This window comes from Theropithecus gelada, chromosome 8, assembly GCF_003255815.1.
Source record: "Theropithecus gelada isolate Dixy chromosome 8, Tgel_1.0, whole genome shotgun sequence".
Classification (NCBI taxonomy): domain Eukaryota; kingdom Metazoa; phylum Chordata; class Mammalia; order Primates; family Cercopithecidae; genus Theropithecus; species Theropithecus gelada.
In genome coordinates this window covers 104855708-104878194 of record NC_037676.1, presented here as the reverse complement: position 1 = coordinate 104878194, position 22487 = coordinate 104855708, and the positions used below count along the sequence as shown (strand labels likewise).

Below are 22487 nucleotides of genomic sequence, written 5' to 3'. Positions count from 1 at the left end.
ATCACCTGGGAAGCTTTTAAAAGTCACAATGCCCAAGTTGCATCTCACCTATATTACATTAGGTTCTCTGGAGAAAGGACATAGACATCTGCCTTTTGTTTTAATTTTTGCCTTTTTTAGCTTTTAGTTTTAGTTTAGTTTTTTTTTTTTTTTGTATGTTTTGCTTGGCATCCATATGTTTAAAGCACCCCAAGTGATCCCCATGTGGAGCCAATGCTGAGATCTACTGTGTCACCCACATGCCGCTGAAACTCAGGAAGAGACTTACTGTGCAAACAGGAGGGCTTTATGTTCCCTCTGAGAGTCAGGTTGGAAACCAGCCAGTATCCTCATTCTGATTCTTCCCCATCATCTCGTACTTTCTTTACACTTATTTCAATCCTGGTAATAAAGAACCCTGGCTTATGGACTGTGTCCTCCAGGCAGATCCAAGTTCAGGTGACTTACGCTATCGTTTTGTGAAAGCTGTACTTTTCCACTCCTGACCTTTGAATTGAGCTTCTGTGTCTAAAAGCAGTTTCAGAAATTAAGAAAAGGAGACAGGCCAGGTGCAGTGACTCACACCTGTAATCCCAGCATTTTGTGAGGCCGAAGCAAGTGGATTTCTTGAGCTGAGGAGTTTAAGACCAGCTTGGGCAGCAGGGCAAAATCTTGTCTCCACCAAAAATACAAAACTTAGCCTGCCTTGGTAACATGCACCTGTAGTCCCAACTACACAGGAGGCTGAGGTGGGAGGATCATTGGAGCCCAGGAGATCAAGGCTGCAGTAAGCCATGATTGTACCACTGCACTCCAGACTTCATGACTGATCAAGACCCTGTCTAAAAAAAAAAGAAAAGAAAAGAGGCCGGGCACGGTGGCCCATGCCTGTAATCCCAACACTTTGGGAGGCCAAAGCAGTGGATCCCCTGAGGTCAGGAGTTCGAGACCAGCCTGGCCAACAGTGTGAAACCCTGTCTCTACTAAAAATACAAAAAAATTAGCCAAGCATGGTGCTGCACGCCTGTAATCCCAGCTATTCAGGAGGCTGAGGCAGAATAATCACTTGAATCTGGGAGGCAGAAGTTGTATTTAGCTGAGATTGTACCACTGCACTCCAGTCTGGAGGACAGAGCAAGACTCTGTCAAAAGAAAAAAAAAAAGAAAAGAAAGAAAAGAAAAAGAAAAAAAATAGAAAAAGAGATAGTTGTAATAAATCTCAAGCAGGTTGCAAACCAAAGCTGGTTTGTTTAGTTTCAGTTTTGCTTTTTTTTTTTTTTTTTTTTTAACGTTTTGTTTAGCATCCATATGCTAACCAGAGCTGGCCAATTCCCCAAACCACAGGAATGTTGAAAAATGACAAGCTGTATGGCCACCCTGCCTTGGCCAGCAAACATGCCCCTCATCCCACCTACCACCCCACACTTTTTGTATTCTGATCATTGTCCAGTAAAACCACGACCCCACTGTGCTTGAGGAGTCTCTTTCCAGGACTCCCTACTGCAGTGCTTTGAAAATGTGTTTGCCTTCAACTCTAGTTAATCTGTTTCTGCTTTGACCATTTGGTTTCTGGGTTAGGCCATTTCACTGGAGCATCTGGAAAACAATGTCTGGGGATGCCCACCAGAAAAGTGTCTTCTCCTGGAGTTTGGAGGTAGTTGGGTATGGAGGAGGGAGTGGGAGGGTGGGTCTCACCATATATCATCCTTCTATTCCCATCCACTAATCATTTCAGTGTTCACTAACTCTGCAGGGCTCCTGCAGTGGGTTTAACCAAAAGACTTTCACACAACACCAGCAGATTGCAATTATGTATTCAGTTTCCTACCTACTTGAACAACAGGGGCCAGGGGATGGAGAGGAGAAACATTGAGAGAGCTGCCTGGGTTGAGTAGCTGACTTCTATTAAGTAATGGGTTCCTATGTGCACTTTACAAAATCATCTTCCTACAGGAAAATCGGCTTCCACAGGGATAACACGGGTTGCAAGGGTCACATGGGTTGCAGGGGCTGCAGGGGCTACAGGGGTTGCAGGGGCTGCACGGGTTGCAGGGGTTGCAAGGGTTGCAGGGAGAAGTGCAAGGGTAGCAAGGAGACTCGATCTTGACGCAACTGCCGAGCCCGTAGGAGTATGTTACATCCTTCTCATCCACACAGGGCGGCAAGCTGAACTCTTTGCAGATGTTCATGTAGCTGTACTTTTTCGATCCGAGGCAGTCGTACCTGTTCTCCCGCTCAGCCGACACACATACCTTTCCATCCTTCACTCGAACTTTGACTTGATCAGGTTCAAAACCGCATACATTCACTGATCCTAAAATGTTACTGCTACAGCAGGAGGAAGCCAGAATTCTATTTGTTGTTCTTCTCAGTCTGGAATTGAGGAAAGGGATAGGGTGGGAGAGAGCTCAGACCTCAGAATCCAGACACAGCTTGAGAAGCAATATTTTGATTTCTAGCTTTTGAAATAGCCAAAGTTAACACTAGCCACTGTGAAAATAAACTTTACACAAATGCATGAAGTAAAAAGTGTGGTCCACCCATGTGAATCACACTGCCCCACAAGTACACCGCTATTCACAATGAATGCATGCTGCCTGCCCTTCCAAATCTTTCTCTCGTGTTTAAATACCAGCTCCTCCTTTTATTAGTTATGCATCCTTGGGTAGGTTCCTTAACCCCTCTGTGCCTCAGTTTCCTCATCTGCAAAATGGAGATAATAATTATATTAATGCCTGCATCATATAGGGCTATTAGAGGATTCGATGAGATTATGATATTTTACTTAGCACTGTGCTTGATACATTATAAATCCTGCTTAATTATTATCACTCTCATTATTACTATAATTAAATTGTGTATATAGTTATAATTAAATTATATATATAAATTATATTTTGTATTTATATAGATTTAAAAATGGGATGTAACTACTAAGGTACCATTTAAAATCTGCATTTTAGAGATGGCTGTCAACTTTAGAACCCAGCCCTACTGGTTCATAGGACAGGTGCTACCTCTGGCAATTGCACAGAGACAGCCTGAAAGCTCAATCAAACAAGGATGGCAGGAGAGCCCTGGCCTGGCTCTGCCCAACAGGGCCTGGCTCCTCCAGGCTGGGAAGTCACTCTAGGCTCTGGACAGCTGGCAGCAGCAGAAATGCAGTCAGCTGGGTGGGGCCATGTTGATCAGATTCAGAACAGCCTGCCAGTGGAGTCCTGAATCAGGATCGCATCAGCTGGCAAGAGCTGATAGTGCACATCTCTTCCCAACTCCCCATTTAGTACTGCATGCTGATAGCTTGAAATCAATCATAGTCGTGATGAGGATATTTACACCACGGAAATTGGAAAATGCTACATATCAGCGCTCTCCTCTGTTCTCACTGCAGAGCTACCATGGTTCCTACAGAGCTACCTTTTGCTATTCAGTAGTTCTATTGTGTAAATCCTTAATAAAAACAATAACAGCAGCTCCCACTAATTGATCAGTTATGATCCATCAAGAGGTAGTAAAGCAAAGTGCCTAAGAACAGACTCTGGAACTGGTGTACCTAGGTTTAAAGATTGGCTCTGCCATGTGGATAACTTACTTTTCTGTGCCTCAGTTTCCTCATCTGTAAAACTGGGGCAATAAAAATAGTCTACATCATTGGGTTGCTGTGAGGCTTAAATTAGTTAATGCAAGAAAATATTTACAATAATGCTTAGCACATAGGATGTTAAGTTTTTGTCTTTTTTTTTTTCAGTGTGCTGTGGAAAGTGCTAAGCATGTTAAAGACATATTTCATTTAATCTTCACAATAATAACTGTGATGCAGATGTAATTATCACCATATCACTTTTGTATGTTAAATTTTGTTTATGCAGTTACTTCTTTTTGTTACATAAGTTATACAAGTTCATTGTAGAAGACTCAAGATACAGATAAGTAAACATATGGACTATTTTAAAAATACCTATAATCTCATATAACTCAGCATTTTGGTGTTTGACTTTGTGTGTGTGTGTGTGTGTATGTGTGTGTAGTCCTATATACATGCAGAAAGAGAGAGAGTTTTGTATGTGTTCTTATGAAATCATGCTATACATACTGATTTTTATCTGTATTTTCCACTTGAGCCCTAACATGATTAGATTAGCAGTTTGAGTGTTCACTACCTTGTACTGAAAGTTACAAATCAAGACTCTTAGTGGCTAATTATAAAATGGTCAAGTAGAACTCAGTCCCAGAAGACACTGAGGCAAACAGAAACAACTTGTGTAATACACCCAGAGGACTGTATTCAGTCCCATTTCTTTTTTTTTTTTTTTTTTTTTTGAGACAGAGTCTCGCTCTGTCGCCCAGACTGGAGAGCAGTAGCGTGATCTTGGCTCACTGCAAGCTCCACCTCCCGGGTTCACGGCATTCTCCTGCCTCAGCCTCCTGAGTAGCTGGGAGTACAGGTGCTCACCACCATGCCTGGCTTTTTTTTTTTTTTAGTAGAGAAGGGGGTTTCACCATGTTAGCCAGGATGGTCTCAATCTCCTGACCTTGTGATCTGCCTGCCTCAGCCTCCCAAAGTGCTGGGATTACAGGTGTGAGCCACCACACCTGACCTCAGCCCCATTTCTACCTCTTGCCCCGTGGAACCTGGGGGTGGCATGGGGCATGATTGTCTTTCTTGCCCTGGGTGTGCCAGGGTACCCTATGCCACACTAAGGAGAAAGTAGGAGAATTTTGGACTCTTTGAAATCTATCTTTGTGAGGTAAGCAGGAGAACAAGCACTCTATCTTGCTGGATGGGCAGAAAATAGCCCACAAAGATGCAGGGAACCAACCCAAACTCCAGGCATGGTACCCTCTCTGGATGGATTACAGGCTTAAAGTCAGAGCAGCCAAGGCCAAGGGGAAGCACAGAGCAAGATGGGCACTCTCTAGGCCTTTCAAGACTCTCCCACGGTGTGTGCATGGTCTGAGAATCAAACTTCTCCCGTTCAGCTCAGATCTTCTCATATGAGACGAGAAACATCAAATCCCACTAGGATGATGCAGCCGGGCCTCCTAAAGGAGGGCCAAGGACCCCAGCTAGGAGTCCTTGCTAGTGGCCCCGGCTCTGGCCACAGCTGGTTTTGGCAAAGCCCTCTTGACCTCCACAGAAGCTGGATCTGGGAGCCAGGTCTATAAGCCCAAGTCAGTGCCCAGATTCATCTCCTCTAAGTAACCTGGGTCCCAGGGCACAATTTCATGTATTTTGTTGCTTGGGTTCCTTTTTTTCCTCTATTCTTGTCACTTTGGTTCCTGTGGCTCTGCGACAGCTGCACAAGAGTCTCACAAATGTCTTCAGGAAGTCACCCAAAAAGTCTTGGCCAGATCATGCTTCCTTTTCTTCTTGCTTCTAAGTCAGTGGTTATCAGGGAAGATGTGTTGGTTTAGGGGAAACTTGCAGAAGCCACATTTTACTCATCAGACTCAACTCTGAACTTGCAATTTGACTCCTGCCTGGTGATGTCCCCATCACCCCACCTGGAATTTTTCATGGCTCTATGGGGTTCTGCACAAAGAGAGTTTGCCTCCTATACTTGTTGTCATGGGGGCGAAGCTTAGCCTCAGTAAACGTAGGGAAATCAGCTCCTTTGCAGAAGCCTCTTGGGAAGGCTGGGAAAAGCTAGCAGACAGCCAGTGCCTGTGTCTACTGCTCTGTGCGGCCTCCTTTCCTCCCTGCTAGTGCTGAATTTCACCTGGATGTACAACCAGACTCCCAAATATGAAACATGCTGCCCACAGCAATGACCAGCTGCATACCCAGCCATCTTCTCAAAGATATAAATCAGATTCAGCCTGGTCATGAGTAAAGTAATGAAGATATCAAAAATATCTACCTCTACCAGGGAACCAGGTGGGGCAGGCCTTCCTCTAGGCTTCGTTGGAGTACTTTGCTTTTTCTCCTGAATTTAGCTCCATCCCAAAGTCCCATTTAAACTTGATCCTTCTCTTTCCAACACATCTTTTTCTTTCTCTTCTCCTTTCTTCCCCCTTTCTCTTATTTTCCAGCCTTTTCTCTCTTCTCCAGGCTTTCGGGTTGATACTGAGGACAATGTCACTCAGCAGGGAGCCAGGCAGCATGGCACAAGTGCATCTGACTCTCCTGCAGGGTTTGTTAAAACACAGGTGGCTGATTAGCTGGGCGTCGTTGTCCGCACCTCTAGTCCCAGTTACTCAGGAGGCCGAGAAAGTAGAATCGCTTGAACCCAGGAGGCAGAAGTTGCAGTGAGCCGAGATCACACCACTGTACTCCAGCCTGGGCGGCAGAGCAAGACTCCATCTCAGAAAAACAAAACAAAACAACAACAGCAACAAAAAAACACAGGTGGCTGGATCCCACCCCTAGAGTTTCAGAGGTTTCAGAACTAGCAGGTCTAGGGTGGATCTGAGAATCTGCATTTCTAACATGCTGCAGGTAATGCTACTAATCAGCTTCAGGGGCCACACATTGAGAACCACTGACCAGAGATTAGGCTCACAGATTCCAGACTCAGGCACACACAGCTTCAAGTCTTGGCTCTGCCACCACCTAGTGATCAAGAACATGGCCCCTGAATCTGTTTCATTGTCTGTAAGATGACCAAGATAATATCACCCAATATGTCACCCATGTTACAAGGCTTAAATGAACATGAAGTGCTAGGAACAGTTTCACTCAATAAAGTGTAAGTCTTCTTTATCAAGCTGCACCAGGCCCCACCTTACATGGACTTACCCTAAATCTGAAGCTTTAAGTCTTATATCATTAAACAACAAGGTCAAACCAAATCATAGCAATGCATTTGGCCTAGATGGGAAGCGACTTTTACCCCTGCAGCCAACGGGTGACTGAGCTGTGAGAAGTATGGATGTGAAGAGTCTATGATGAGAGGCAGGCAAAGGCCCAATTCACTTCCACTTCTGTAGAGGACACAGAGGGAAACAAGGGAGAGCTCCCCTCAGTGGGAGTGGAAAAGCCAGCCTTGCACCAGCCAGAAAGCCCCATAGGGCTCACTTATACTTCGACCTCTGGGTTAGAGAATGAGGGAGACTAGAAAGCTTTCTCTGAGGGCTTAGACCTGGGCAAGGCACCTCTAAACCCACAAAGAGCTCACCATGAGGCCTGACTCATCAGTCTCACCAAGCAAGAGTGGATTCAGTGAAAACCTCATCCTCAGAGCATGAAGAGGGAACCAAGAAATGAGGAGGCAGGTTTTTGAAGTTTTGAGAGTGCCCCCGGTGTGGGGATTTCAAGGGAATTTTTCACTGAGATTCGTGCCAGCCACAGACACTTGGGTACGTGGACAGAAACACGGTCTCAGGATTCGTTTCTAGGTACCGGTAAAGAGTACAGCTGTATATCAAGGTTCTTTTGCTCCCGAGGACTGCCTGGTGTCCTGGCCACGCAGGGCACCCATGAATTAGATAATAAACTCCTAGGGCAGGATTGAGGAGGGCCTGGGTTTTGTTTCTCCAGCTTTAAGACAGAGGGTAGGGAAGCCCATGAAATGTGGTGGTGAATCGGGTACAACTTAAATCAGGCTGGTGGCATGGCTTCCCACAAAGGAAACCAATGCAGTCCCCTCAGCCCCTCTAAATCCGGAAGAGGGAGGAAGAGATAGGGGCACTGCCTGCCTCTAGGGGAGGAAAAGAGGATATCAAAGAAGCTAAAGAAACAAAGGTGCTTACTTGGGTCTCTACTAAGGAAGACACTGCCAATATGGTGTCTTCTGGAGCAGCTGCCCAATAAAGGATGGAAATGGATTGGATTTCCTTCCTTCCTTCCTTCCTTCCTTCCTTCCTTCCTTCCTTCCTTCCTTCCTTCCTTCCTTCCTTCCTTCCCTTCCTCCCTCCCTCCCTCCCTCTCCTCTCTTTCTTTCTTTCTTTCTTTCTTTCTTTCTTTCTTTCTTTCTTTCTTTCTTTCTTTCTTTCTTTCTCTCTCTCTCTCTCTCTCTCTCTCTTTCTTTCTTTGAAACAGGGTCTCTTTCTATTGCCTAGGCTGGAGTGCAGTGCCATAATCACAGCTGACTGCAGTCCTGACCTCCCAGGCTCAAGCAATCCTCCCACCTCAGCCTCCTGAGTACTGTGGACCACAAACATGTGCCACCACGCTTGGCTAATTTTTTTAATTTTTATTTTTTGTAGAGATGGGGTCTCCCTGTGTTGCTCAGGCTGATCTCGAACTACCAGACTTTAGCAATTCTCCCATTACAGCCTCCCAAAGTGCTGGGATTACAGGTGTGAACCAGTGCACCCAGCTTAGATTGGATTTTCTATGCCCAGTCTAAGAAAACACCACACATACATCAATCAAATAACTGACTATTATAGTCAGGAGTGCTCAAGTAATCTGTGGGATGAATTAAGAAGCTGTTGGCTGAGGCTTTTTACCAGTTATTAAAGGAGGACCCAGAGACACAGCAGATTGACTCTGACCCAGAAAAACAGTTTCAAGGGGGCCACACAACTACAGACCAGAGAGTCTTCACTTCACATTGGGCAAAGAACCTTCTGGACAGCACAGCCTGCCATCTGAAAGGATATGTCGTCACTAACCAACCCCCTTGCATTCTTTAAAAGGGAGGAAGGTCATGTGAATATGAATTCTAAACTCGAAAAGCCTTGGGCAAGCTTTCACACCAAAGATTGTTTTAAAAAATTGAATCCACACGGTATTTCTATATCTATTTAGTTATGGATCAGGCGCTAGCTTAGAGATAAGAATAAATGGCATTGCACTAGAAGAAAAAATACTACAGTGGGGGCCTTCTGGGACTGAGGCTAGAATCAGGGTTTAACATTTTCACCCATATTCACCCATATTCAGGAAAATTGAATATTTAGGTTTGCAAATGACACTAAGCCCTTTTGGAGAGTGAAATGTCAGGTTGTCAGAAATAGAGCATAGACATTTCACAAGGTGGTATGAATTGGAAGAGATAAAGAGGACAAGCCTGAGGTCATTTCTAAAATGGACTTGGAGTTATCATTTCCGAGATCCAGGAATTAATGTAAAGACATCACCAGCTTCATATACTGCCTGCAGGCACAGAAAAAGTAGGCAAAGACCCAGAGGCTGTCAGGAAGAGCATCACAAACAAGAGAAAGCATTACCTCTTGCCTAAACTACACTGCCGAGATTAAGCTTGAAGCTGTTTCTACTGCATGCCAAGAAACAAGGCTCCTGAAAGAGGCATAAAGAGAGTAGATGGCACAGGACAGAGGGCATTTTAATTGGTAGAGTCTGGGGATAGGAGAGCAGCCAGGAGACAGAGGCTGGAAAGACCTGGACAAGGGTATTCAAGTATACAAAAGTAGGAGGAGACTGGATACTGATCTGCTCACAAGGAAACCTTAACTTGGACCAAATATTTTAAAAAGAGCCCCTGCCTCAAGTGTTAGCAATTTATGTAACTTGATACCCTAAGAAATGAAAACAAACATTGGTTCAAAGAGTGTAGATGAATTTACAGGTGAAAGCTCCCAGGCTATGAAGGAGGTTCATTCATGACCATTGGTAGCTGCTGGTGACCTAGACAATAATTATCCTTTTTTTTTTTCTTTTGAAACAGAGTCTTGCTTTGTCACCCAGACTGGAGTGCAGTGGCGCGATCTTGGCTCACTGCAACCTCTGCCTCCTGGGTTCAAGCGATTCTCCTGCCTCAGCCTCACAAGTAGCTGGGATTACAGGCACCTGCTACTATGCTTGGCTAATTTTTTTTTTTTTTGTATTTAGTAGAGATGGGGTTTCACCATGTTAGCCAGGCTGGTCTCAAACTCTTGGCCTCAGGTGATCTGCCCGCCTCGGCCTCCCAAAGTGCTGGGATTACAGGCATGAGCCACTGCACCTGGCCTCCTATTGCTTTTTCCAAAGAAACATCACTGTCACTGTTATCAAGAGACTCTGTGTATCTATCTATCTATCTATCTATCTATCTTCTATCAGTTTTTCTGCACTTTGCTTGTTTGACTTAATACATCAATATGTAAAATGTTTCATCAATCCTTTCTACGTTTACTTATTATTTCCGTGTATGAATGTATTATTTCTTTAACCAGGGACAGCACTTTGAACCATCTTCTTCATCAACAGTAACAGACTAAATGGCATATGCAAAAAGTTAGAAAAGGAAAGGCTTCTCCAGGTAAAAAGAAAACATAATCTAAAACAAATTTTTTTTAAACTGACTCTTTTTAATTACCCAATTCAATTAAAAAGCCTTTCAAGTCTATCCTGAAAGCTACAACTCAGTCCATAGTTTATTTGCAAGACCTTTGCTAGAGTGAGAGGGGAGGCCAACATGATAGACCTAATTCCAGACACAAGGTAAGTCTTTGTCTGGAGTGGGGGGATAGGAGAATGATATTCCCACAAGACCAAGGCAATGCCTCTATTGTTCAATTTGCTCTCCTGCTTGTAAAGCCTCTGGCACGCATTAAGGATTTGATCAATTATTATTACTTCTCCTATAGTCATTTCTGTAAGTCCAAATATACTCAAATCACTTTACTCATAACCAGGAAAAATGTTTAGTTTGTTGCTTCCAATGGCTTTTTAATGACACCCCCTGTTTCTTCCCTTCATTAAAGCCGCATTATTTATCATACTGGCATTCTTGCTATAAACCACCAACGACCTTGCCAATCGACATCATTACATTGTCTTTTGAGAACCCAACAATTCCCATCATAGACTCATTTACTCTTCTTTCCTTAAATCTTTCCTAAGTCACCAGGGTCATTATCCTGAACCCTTTTAATCTTTGTTCAAGTATTGATTGTCACATATTTTTCCTTATTCCAACTTATAAGGCTAATATACCGACTAAAAAAATCTAAAAATAAGTTATTTTACTTGGCAAGCTCTCGCTTCTCATCTTCTATGGCTCTGATGGCTTTCCTCTCCAAACTTCTGAGCGATGGTCGCAGACAGTAAAGCTTGTAATCACACAGGCAACATGGGTAGAGATCACACAGGCCGCAAGAGCGTGATCGCTTGGAGTAGCACAAGCAGTACGGATATGGGTGCAAGTCACAGCAGCAGTAGGGGTGCATATACAAGTCACACAGGCACCGCGTGCTAAATTCGTCGATGCATCTCAGTTGCCTTAGTTCTCTGTCCACCTTCTTTATGTCCCTTCTGACACTGTCCAAGAGACAACTCAGTGCAGCCATTATGGTCACACCTTATTGTTCTGTGAGTACCTGTGGGAAATGGCACTCAGGGAAAAAATTTGTTCTAAGCCCTTCTCAGAAGTTGCTTTTAAAAATAAATGAGGCACACATGATTCACTTACTTTAAAGCTTGTGTTCTGTGACCTCACCGCCTTCTGAAGTATGTCATAGTCTTCTGGTTACCATGTGAACTGTACACAGTTATGGTCTCCAGAGGCCCTCCTCAGAGTTACAGGGCTACTCTCAGAACCATACTCATGTTGAGATTTCACTCACCTTCAAGGAGGATGGGTCTCCCAAGTGAGCACAGCTCACCGGGGTGCATGGGGCGGCCACTAACGCCCCTGCCTTGTGTATGCTCTGGGGACCAGCCATGGCTATGACTGTGTGTTTGTTGAACTTGGTGCAGGCGAAGGGAGGAGCTGCCCACTCCTTTCTCCACGCACTTCTAGCTCTAGCCTTGACTGGAAGCTTGGCCTTGCTCCTTTTGTTCTAGAATTCATTCTGGCTCCAGACAGGTAGAATATAAAGAATGTTCTCATCGTTCTCCTCCTACCAAGTCATCCTCAAGTCAGCCATTGCCCTTGACCTTCTGAGTTACAGGTGTCTGAGTCCTGCCCATTCTTTGCCAGCTGTGGTCATGGCTGTCTGGGAACCTCAGTTCTCTACTGGTTGGGGGTCCTGTCCTTAAGCTCCCATCTGGCAGTGCTCGGGGGCCTGTCCTGGGGAACTACCTCCCAGTGACTACACCTTTGGTCTTGCATCCAAGCCTCCAGATGCCTTGTCCCTGAGTGCTTCCCAAATATTGGTCTTTGACGCTCTCGTAGCCAACTCCCTGAAGGTGCTGGAAGCCAACTGCCTGAAACCCCCACTTCGGCCGGTTTCCTTTACTTTCTATTCAGTTAATATTCTAGACCTCTGACTGAGCCTCAGATTTGGCTCTCGGTGCCTCTACTCTGGTCCTTCCACCTCAAACTACAGTACAGCTCTCGCATCTCCCTTGTATGGACTAGAGCACAGGGTATCGGTGAAAAGTGGTTGGATGTGACACTGGTGAGGGAGACAAGGGCTGGGTTTGAAGGGACCTGTAGCCAGACTAAGGAGTTTGAACTTAATTTTGAGCCCAAAGAAGGATTGTTGATTTTCTTTTCTATTGTCAGAAGTGAGACAGCCACACTGAACGTAAGTTGCTAGGGACAGTAGTAGAGGTGTTTTCTGCTGCAAGGCAAGAAGAGACAACAAAAATCTGGACTGGGGATCATGGCTACGGGGATGGCAAAGAGGAAGCCAGTGGGATCGCCTTCCCCTACCTCTGCCCAGGCCCCATCTAATCCATTTTCCACATTGTAGCCAGAGTGACTTTCATATAGAAATCTGTCATTCCTCAACCTTCCCCACCCACCATCCCACCCACCTTGAAAGTCTCCTCTGTCCTCTTAAAAAATTTACCAAAATCTTTACAAGGTGCTGAGCAATGGGGCCTCTCCCACTTCCCCACTCTCCTCTCCCGTCTCAGTATTACTGCAATTCATTACACCTCAGCCATGATGGCCTTCCTGGAAGACCACTCATTTTCCAGAGGTCGTTTCTTAGTCCCTTGAAGGACGTGCCTCATTCCTTCCACCTCATTCAGAGCTCATACACAGGACGTTCTGTCTGCTTAGAAATTGAACTCCCCACCTATGACTTTCATTCATTTAATTCTTAAGTCATCCTTTAGATCTCCCCTTTTCTTCTGGAAGCCTTCCCTGTCTCCCAGACTAAACACTAATAACTTAGGACACATTTCCTTCATGACATTGTTTCCCTAGCTGTACTGTAAGCCATGAGGGCAAGGATCTTGTCTATTTTTGCTTCACAGTAGATACCTAACACAATGCCTGGCACATAGCAGGTGCTTGAAATATACTCACTGAATGACCAACTGGGTGAATTAAACAGGATTTAGTGAACAGAGTGAGGATGGAGTGAGGGAGGAATCAGTACTGACTTCCAGCTTTCAAGCTTGGCAGACTCTTGGTGCCACCAAGATAAAAATAACACAGGGAGAAGAGTAAGTTTGGGGATTTGGTGAGCAGGTGGTGCTAGTGACAACTTTAAGGTAGAAATCTGGGGTATCCTGTAGATAAGAGGGTCTGGAATTTGAGGAAAGGCTGGGCTAGAGATATAAATTAGGAAGCCACAATTCCACAGGTAGTTGGAACCCTGGAAGCAGGCAAGATAATTCAGAATGAAAAAAGAGGGCTGAAGCTGACTCCCAGGGAAAAATAACTAGAAATGAGGAGAGTGAAGGAGTCCATGAAAGGCTCATAGAAGGAGTAATAGAGAGGTGAGAGCCCCCTCAGCTGGAGTCCCTTGGGTGTCACTAGACTAAGCATGGCATTCCCAATGGCTCGATGTTCCTCAGGCTTGACTTAGGAGGACCTTTTCTGTGCAGATAATGTGTCTTAGCAAACAAGTGTCCCTAGAGGTATTAGAATGAGAGGCTGGCCCGTTGAGTCACGTGGAATGAGTCAAAAAGCAAAGTTGAATGATTCTCCTCTATGGACAAATTCTGACCTCTTCAAAAGTGATCCCACTGTGATTTGATTCTGAGGGGTGGACCCTATTAATAGGAACATGGCCTACTCTTTCCTGAGATTTAATTGCAGGAGTTGTACAGATTTCTCTAGCTCCAGGTGACAGAGAATTCTTATATCACCTTGAATTATATCCCTTAGCAAATGTCAGCAAAGATTGAAGCAGGCAAGCTCTCAGTTTAATATTATTAAATCCACAAGTTCAGGTGTCTAAATATACACATCTGTGTATACATGGCACATTATTAAGATGGGTATAGCTATATTTCAACTAGGATTCTCCCATTATCCCACCTTCCTAGTGAATTTTTTTTTTTTTTGAGATGGGGTCTTACTCTGTCACCCAGGCTGGACTGCAGTGGTGTGTGCTCTCTGCAGCCTTGACCTCCTGAGCTCAGGTGAGTCTCCCACCTCAGCCTCCCCAGTAGCTGGGGCTACAGCCATGCACCAACATGCCTGCCTAACTTTTGTATTTTTTGTAGAAATGGGGTCTCACCATGTTGCCCAGGCTGGTCTCAAGCTCCTGGGCTCAAGCCATCTGCTCACCTTGGCCTCCCAAAGTGCTGGGATTACAGGCATGAGTCACTACTCCTGGCCCTTCCTAGTGATTTTACTCTTCATCATGAAGTATATTCTTATCATTTTAAGTGACTAAATAAAGGTAGTGTCTTCTTTAATAATGAGATGGAAATGTGATCTATTCATAACAGAAGGACTCTAATATGGATTCTAATATGGAACTAGGGCCTTCCGTATGCAGCACTATGTCCATGGAAGCTCCCATTCACCTTGGCTGATGTCCAGATAGAACTTCCTCTGGATGAAAGGCAGGCCTTGGCACTTTCCCAAGTTGGGCAACACTTGCTTGGTCCCCAGTGTTGGTGAAATAATGAGCCAAAGAAGGTCCCCTCTGCCTCTTCCAGCAGGTAGCACAGCCACAGCTCAAGTCTAGTCACTAGACCAATGTTACAAAGACATTTTTCTAACAGGTCAATACACAGTGCTTAATATGAAATATGCACACAGTGTAGCCTCAACTCTGTAAAAAAGAATCCATAGGCTAGGTGTGGTGGCTCACACCTGTAATTCCAGTACTTTGGGAGGCTGAGGTGGATAGAATCGCTTGAGGCCAGGAGTTTGAGACCAGCCTGGGCAACACAGTGAGACCCTATCTTCTACAAAAATATTTAAAAATTAGCCAGGTATGGTGGCACAAGCCTATGGTCCCAGCTACTCAGGAGACTGAGGAGGGAGGATCACTTGAGCCCAGAGGCTCTAGGCTACATTGAGCTATGATTGCACCTCTGCACTCCAGCCTGGGCAACAGGGTGAGATCCTGTCTCAAAAAAAAAAGGAGAGACACACCCTGAAAAATTAGCTGCGGTTAACTCTGGCTAGTAGAATCATAGATGACTTTTAAAAATTATTTTTTCTAGACTTTTCTGCGATTTCCAAATTTCTTCAATGAGGATATCACCAGTTTTATAATGAAACACTTTCTGATACTGAACTCTCTAGAAATCAGCTGTGTACTGAGTTGCTGAGCCTACCTTTGGCCCCTGCCATCCCCCTAAGCAGGCCATTGGGGAAGTCTCCCTGGAATGGACATCTGGAATTTGGTCTGTCCATCATCCATGCACCTTCTTTTGATAAAATAACTTTCTCCACGCCCCACTCCCACCCTCTACCCTTAAGTGCTACCAGTAAAGTTGCCTTGCCAAAGGGCAGGCATGAAACTAAAGCTGGCCGATCTGACTCTCTTCTGGGAATTTGATCTTTAGCAGAGAGACCTAAAGCCTGAAGACGGTTGGAGCTGATTCATTCTGACAGTGCACCCTAGGAGACTACACCTTAGTTACTGCCCTGTTCCATCATTTTCAAGTTGGTCCCTGGCTTTTCTTTCGGCCTAAGATCTCCTGCACATCTTTCCAATAAGCTCCCAGTCAGTTACCCAGTTAGTTTCTGTTTCTCGTATTTAAAGAACCCAACTGAGATGACAGTTTGTCCCCTGGATCTACCCACAGACGGCCATTCCAGGCTGACCTTGCAAGTCAGCTGTGGCTCCAGTGGATATTGTCCCAAGCAAGTCCAGCTCCTCCCTGTTAACCCAGATCCAGCTGCATCAGGGCAGCGACCATCCTGAAGGCCCTGTGGGTATGGATCAATGACAGAGACCCACACTAGGGAAAATGGCTGGAAATCCCCAGGAAGACCCCTACATGAACACTGCCCCTGGAGTCAGAGAGGCTTCGCTGGTGCCAGAATCTCAGAACTTTAGCTTCGGAAAACCCAGGTCATCCAGACAACTTCCTACTCAAGTAGAAAATCTCTGCTATAGCACCCCAGGCAGATAAGTATGGAAGAAATGAGGGCTTGTGTATGGGTTGAGATGCCCTCTTATTGGTGTGGATAGCCAATATGCCTATGACCAACCACACCAATCAGTGTAATTTTTTCTCCCTCTTTTCTCCCCGGCCCACAAGGTCTTTAACAAATATCTTCCTGCTAAGTACGGTGAGGGATGAGGAGGAGGAGGGTGTTCATATATTCTCTTACAGCTGCACCCAACAGAAGTGAACCTGAGGGTCCACGTTGCTACAGAGGAAAGGCTGCGTTTGCCTGGTGGGGTCTAAAAGCTCTAGAGCAGTTCAGAGTGTGCTTTCCTTTTGCCTGCAGCAGATCATTCAGATATTGAGAAAGAATCATGTGAATTTTACATACCAAATAAATATATGAATAAGTCCCTCATCAGGCATAGTGGCTCATGCCTGTAATCCCAGCAGTTTGGGAGGCCAAGGCAGGCAGATTGCCTGAGGTCAGGAGTTTGAGACCAGACTAGCCAACATGGTGAAACCCTGTCTCCACTAAAAATACAAAAATTAGTCTGGTATGGTGGTGCATGCCTGTAATCCCAGCTACTTTGGAGGCTGAGGCAGGAGAATTGCTTGAACCTGGGAGGCCAAGGTTGCAATGAGCCGAGATCACGCCACTGCACTCCTGCCTAGGTGGCAAGAGCAAAACTCTGTCTCAAAAGCAAAACAAAACAAAAAGATTTGAAGAGTAGATGGGGGTGTTAGGTTGACCAACCACTCTGATTTGCCCAGGACTGAACCCATATCTGGGATGCAAACTCGCATTCCTTCCTTACAACCTCTAAGGGTAGTAAGGAGTATGTTTTGTTTTGTTTTTTTTAGAAACAGGATCTCGCTATGTTGCACAGGGTGGCCTCGAACTCCTAGCCTCAAGTGATATTCCCACCTTGGCATCCCAGAGTGCTGGGATTATAGGTGTGAGCCACTGTGCCTGGCCGGAAGTCTTATTAGAAGTTCTGAATTCTTTGTGACAACTATAGCTTCTTCTCTCTCTTGCCCTCTCACCTGCACTTGTGTGTTTCCCTCTCCTTGCTTTCAGTCTCACGAATTCTCCAATAAAAATCATTAGCGGCTGTCTATATTGTTCTTGATGACAACAGAGACCCCAAATTTTTTTTTCAACTTCACACTGGAGTCATTCAAACATAAGAGCACATTTTCATGTCTACTTAGGAACAGAAGGGCTTGCTTCTTTCGCAGCTGGTGGCCTGATTAGCTTGAGGGAGTTGAAAAAATATTACATTCTTACCACTACCACCACTACAACTGTCTATCTCTTAATAGATGCTTACTTGACTAATAATGATATTTCACATTTAATGAGTGCTTGAGTCTGTGCCAGGCTAATCCTCACAATGACCTCATGAAGTAGGACTATTATTATCCCTTTTTGTTTTTTTCTTTTTTGAGATGGAGTCTCACTCTGTCGCCCAGGCTGGAGTGCAGTGGTGCAATCACGGCTCACTGCAACCCCCGCCTCCCAGGTTCAAGCAATTCTCCTGCCTCAGCCTCCCAAATAGCTGGGATTACAGGCATGCGCCACCATACCAGACTAATTTTTGTATTTTTAGTAGAGACAGGGTTTCACAATGTTGGCCAGGCTGGTCTCAAACTCCTGACCTTGTGATCTGCCTGCCTCGGCCTCCCAAAGTGCTGGGACTACAAGCTTGAGCCACCACGCCCGGCCAGTTATTATCCCCATTTTGTAGCCAAGAACATTAAGGCAGAGCATTCACACAGGAAGTGGCAGAGCCAGGGCTCTTCGTGGGCAGTCAGCGCTTTGTCTTGGAAGAGTAATGATCCGTGAGAAGAAAATTTCTCTTGACTTTGACCTTAAAGATGAAAGAGAAATTGAACTCAAACATTAGGATTTTGGTTCCCCTGCTTCGATCATTATCTGCAAACGTAGAGCTGGACTTGCTGCACATTTTTGTTCAGATGGAGTAAAGTGCTTTTCTGCTCCATGACACCCCTGCGTCCTGCCTGCAGCCACCTGGTGATGGGTGGGGCTGCTTCCTACCTGCCCAGCTAGTGATTCACAGCTCCTCTCTCCTCTTGGCAGTAGAAGTTTTCCTCTCTTCCAAAGGAACATTTCTCGCCAAGAATGCTTTCCCTTGCGTGGTGTGGATGCTTCTTTTGTAGAGGAGCATCAACTGTCTTTGTCAATGCATACCAACATTTCAGAACAAAACATCCTCACAGAGGAGAGCCATTCTGCCAGGGGTTCTCCGCATGCGGAATGGATTTTCCACCCGAATTTTCTACCTCCAGCGGGGGTTGCTTTTAAGCAGAGAACATGGAGTCCAAAGCCCTCTTTTTACCTACTGTTCTGTCTGACTCAGCTTTCTAGGTAAAGCTCCCAGGGGCTGCGGTACATTCTGCTCACTGACTCCTTCTCAACTCCCCGCAGGAGCCCAGCAGGGGAACAAGGTGGGGCTCCTGGTGCTAAAAGCTGGAGAGAGGACAAGATCCAGTGTCTCTATGAGTGGTGGGACTGGATGGCCTGAGGAGGAGGAGGGGACAGAAAAGCAGACAGACAGGGGAGTGTGAAACCTGTCTTCTTCATCTCATTTAATGTCTCAAATTTCTTGGTGTCAGGACCACTTGACATCCTCAACAACTATCGAGGATCCCAAAGAGCTTTTTGTTACGTAGGTTTTATCTATCAATATGGATCATATTAGGAATTAAAACTGAGAAATATACAAAATATGTATTCATTTAAAAATCAATAACAGTGAACCCATTACATGTTAGCACAAATAACATTTTTTATGGGAATCGTGTTTTTAAAAAAACTGAGAACGGGGCATTGTTTTACATTTTTACAACATTTTCTAATGTCTGGTTTCACAGAGAGCAGCTGAAATATCTTCTGCCTTCAATCTGTTGCAATATTTTTTTTTGTTTAAATACAGAAGAAAATCCAGCCTTACACAGATGTGCAATTGATGAAGGAAGGACCTCTCAGACCCCTGAAAGGGTTTTGGGGAATCACATGTTGAGACTTGCGGCTTTAATTCAGAGTTCTAACCGCACAATGCCTCAAAGCCACAATCACTTTGCTTTTCCTAAAGCAATTCAGTCTCACAGTGCAGAACTTTGTTACAGAGATTTTGGGAAATCTGTCCACCCAGCAATTCCCGTCTTTAAAAACTAAACCCCTACCCATGGGGAAGGTTGGGAGGAACTCTGACAGGAATCCTTCTGAAACATGACCTGCCCCTGCCCTGGGTGCAAGTTTCTGCACCAAGAGAGAACCCAACAACAGCTGGGCCAACCAAGTCCTCTCTTCTAGGAACCTGGCACTGGGGGACATGGGCCAAGGGGGCTTGAACACAGAAAGCAAGGCTGCCGTTGTGGACCACCTCTGTCACTGTGGAGCCCTGGGTTCTTCACAGCTTCTGGGACCTGCTCTCCAATGAGTGCTCCTGTTTTCACCATTCACTAATTTATTATTCCATTCATTCATTCTTACAGTAAATACCTCAAAGGTCATTAGCAACTGTGGATCTGAAAAGAGTAGGAAGTCAAAATTAAAAGTTCAAAATCCAGTTGTGAATAATGTGTGTGCACGCATGTTAGTGTGTAAAAGAAAGAAGGAGGGGCCGGGTGCAGTGGCTCATGCCTCTAATCCCAGCCCTTTGGGAGGCGAAGGCAGGGAGATCACTGTAGCTCAGGAGCTCAAAACTAGCCTGGGCAACATGGCATAACCCCATCTCTAAATAAAAATAAATAAAAATTAAAAAAGGAGGAGAGAAGTTTCCCAGTTATAAGTGAAATTTCAAAACTGGGCCAGGCATAGTGGCTCATGCTTGTAATCCCAGCACTTTGGGAGGCTGAGGCAGAGGGATCACTTGAGCCCAAGAGTTGGAGACCAGCCTGGGCAACATGGGGAGACCCCTGCCTCTACAAAAAATTAAAAAATTAGCTGGGCATGGTAGCACACGCCTGTAGGCCCAGATACTTGAGAGGCTGAAGTGGGAAGATCACCTGAGGCCATGAGATGGAGGTTACAGTGAACTGTGGTCATGCTTCTCCACTTTAGCCTGGGTGACTAGATGACGACAACGACAATGATGACGATGACGATGAAGAAGAAGAAGGAGAAGGAGGAGGAGGAGGAGGAGGAGGAGGAGGAAAGAACAAGAGGAGGAACTGTATGTACCTGGAGTATAGTGGTGCACACCTGTAGTCTCAGCTACTTGGAAGGGTGAGGTAAAAGGATCACCTGAGCCCCAAGAGGTCCAGACCAGCCACCAGTCTGGGCAACACAGCAAGACTTTGTCACAAAAAAAGAAAAGAAATGGAAAAAATCATATGTAGCAGGATCCTGTCTTCAGCCAAGTTATGATTTGTTTAAGGATTTTGTTAGGTCTGGCTCCTAAATGTTCAGTAACATCTAGTGTATTTCACAGACCACTTGTATAAGTGGAGTTTTCTCCAAGAAAAATCAAAGCATGAGCTAAGGTTCAAGGTGGCGTCAAGCTGGTATGGAAGAGAAGATTGCACATGGGAGATGGGGAGGGGCCATGAGCAGAGCTAACTGTGACCAGCAGCTCAGGCTGAGAGGTGGCTGTGAAATGCCAGTCTCTACAGATCTCAGCGACTGCCTTGAGATCCCGCAGTGGGGCCTAGTTTATCAGTTGCCAGGGCCAGAGGCGCCCCAGCTAACTGCTGAATCACACACAATGAGGAGGGAAGCAGTCTTCTCACGTTGACATGAAACATGGGATGGCTCTGATGCTTTGGAGGCTCCAGAGATCAGAGCAAGGCTCTGGCACGTTAGCAGTGGCCCTGGTTGCCCAGAGCCGACCTGGGAGAGGTCCCAGTTGTGCTAACAGAGGCATCTGGGAGCACTGCTGCTCTGGAGAAGCTGCTAGAGGCAGCAACCCTGCTGGAAGCTCCGGGAGATGGCACCCTTGGCAATGATGTCAGAGACCTTGGAACTGCCCTGGGAATGTGGCCAAAAATCCATGGATGATTTCTAGGCTAGAGGACCAGGAACCTCTACAAAGTAAGCCAGAGGAGGAGATGGGCAAACTGATGGACTCCTAGCAGGGCTGGCGAGGGCTGTTGTAAGCTTCTAGAGACATCCCACAGAGCTCCCAGAAATAACTGGGGAGGCCAGCAGAAGGCTGCAGGGCTTAACCATGGTGGACACCACCCAAAGAAAGGTGCTCAATACTGTTCAAGTTACTCCTTCAGGGGTACAGTCAGACCACTACTAATGCCTGAGTTTGTCTTTCTCTGTTAAAATTTCCTTTACCCTTAGTCTTGCAAACAAATGTTGATCTCTTATGTAAAGAAAACTGGAGTGTTGTTTTCCTTGTGTTTCTCAAAGTTCTGTCCCCCTGCACCATCAGACGCAGGGAAGGAGGAAGGAGCGTGTCCAGAGCCTCAAGCCTCCCCTGGCTTTTCCGTGGATTTCTCATGGTCATGACCAGGGCAGGAGGGGCTGTGGTAGCAGATGGGGCCTTTGCATCCAACTCTCCTACCCTCTCCTCTGCAGATCATTCTCTCTCTCCCCACCAACTCCTGCCGGCTACCAGGCTGGCATCTAGGTAGGTTCTCAGCTTTTTAATTTACGTGCCTTCAATTACTGTCACCTCAGCACCTCCCTCCCAGATCTCATCAGCTTCTATCATCTCCTGGAACAGTTCACCTCCTAAATGTTTTTTTTTTTTTTTTTTTGAGACGGAGTCTCACTCTGTTGCCTGGCTGGAGTGCTGCAGCGCAATCTCGGCTCACTACAACCTCTGCCTCCTGGGTTCAAGCAATTCCCCTGCTTCAGCCTCCCGAGTAGCTGGGACTACAGGTGCATGCCACCACACCCAGCTAATTTTTTGTGTTTTTAGTAGAGACGGGGTTTCCACATGTTGGCCAGGTTAGTCTCGAACCCCTGACCCGTCTCATCCTCCTGAAGTGCTGGGATTATAGGTGTGAGCCACTGCACCTGGCCCAAGTCTTAAATTTGGAAATTTGGAAATTCTACTCTCTGATCACAATCTGCTACTCTCTAACCCCCTCATTCCCTTGATAACACGCTGAAATTTTTTTTTTTTAAACCTTGGGGAGGACTTCTAACACTTCCTGTTCTCCTAACACTTCCCGTTCACCTTCTCCCAGTCTATGAGCTCTTCCTCACTCCTCATCCCCTCCCACTAGGTCACGGCTCCATGGCTCACTCAGATTCAGGGTGGGTGTGATGGGGCTGGGGACAGTGGGAGAAGTTCCCAAGGGGAAAGTGAGTACTGATGGTAGAGGTGGGACGCACCTTGCCCTTTCCACCTCAGTGCCTTGGGAAAGCTGTTTCTCTGCCATCCCCCACACTTTGAGCCCTCTCCACTCAGCTAATACTCACCATTCAGATCTCAAC

At 45.7% G+C, this 22487-nt stretch overlaps 1 protein-coding gene across 1 annotated transcript; it reads right to left on the bottom strand.

Moving 5' to 3' along the window:
• Positions 1–1777: 1777 nt before the first annotated feature.
• Positions 1778–11321, bottom strand: ODF1 (outer dense fiber of sperm tails 1). The gene is made up of 2 exons (XM_025394779.1): positions 10838–11321; positions 1778–2352 (listed from the first exon to the last, which is right to left on the bottom strand). The coding sequence occupies exons 1-2, from the start codon at positions 11155–11157 to the stop codon at positions 1911–1913; spliced, it is 762 nt and encodes a 253-aa protein (XP_025250564.1). The 5' UTR covers positions 11158–11321; the 3' UTR covers positions 1778–1910.
• Positions 11322–22487: the final 11166 nt, after the last annotated feature.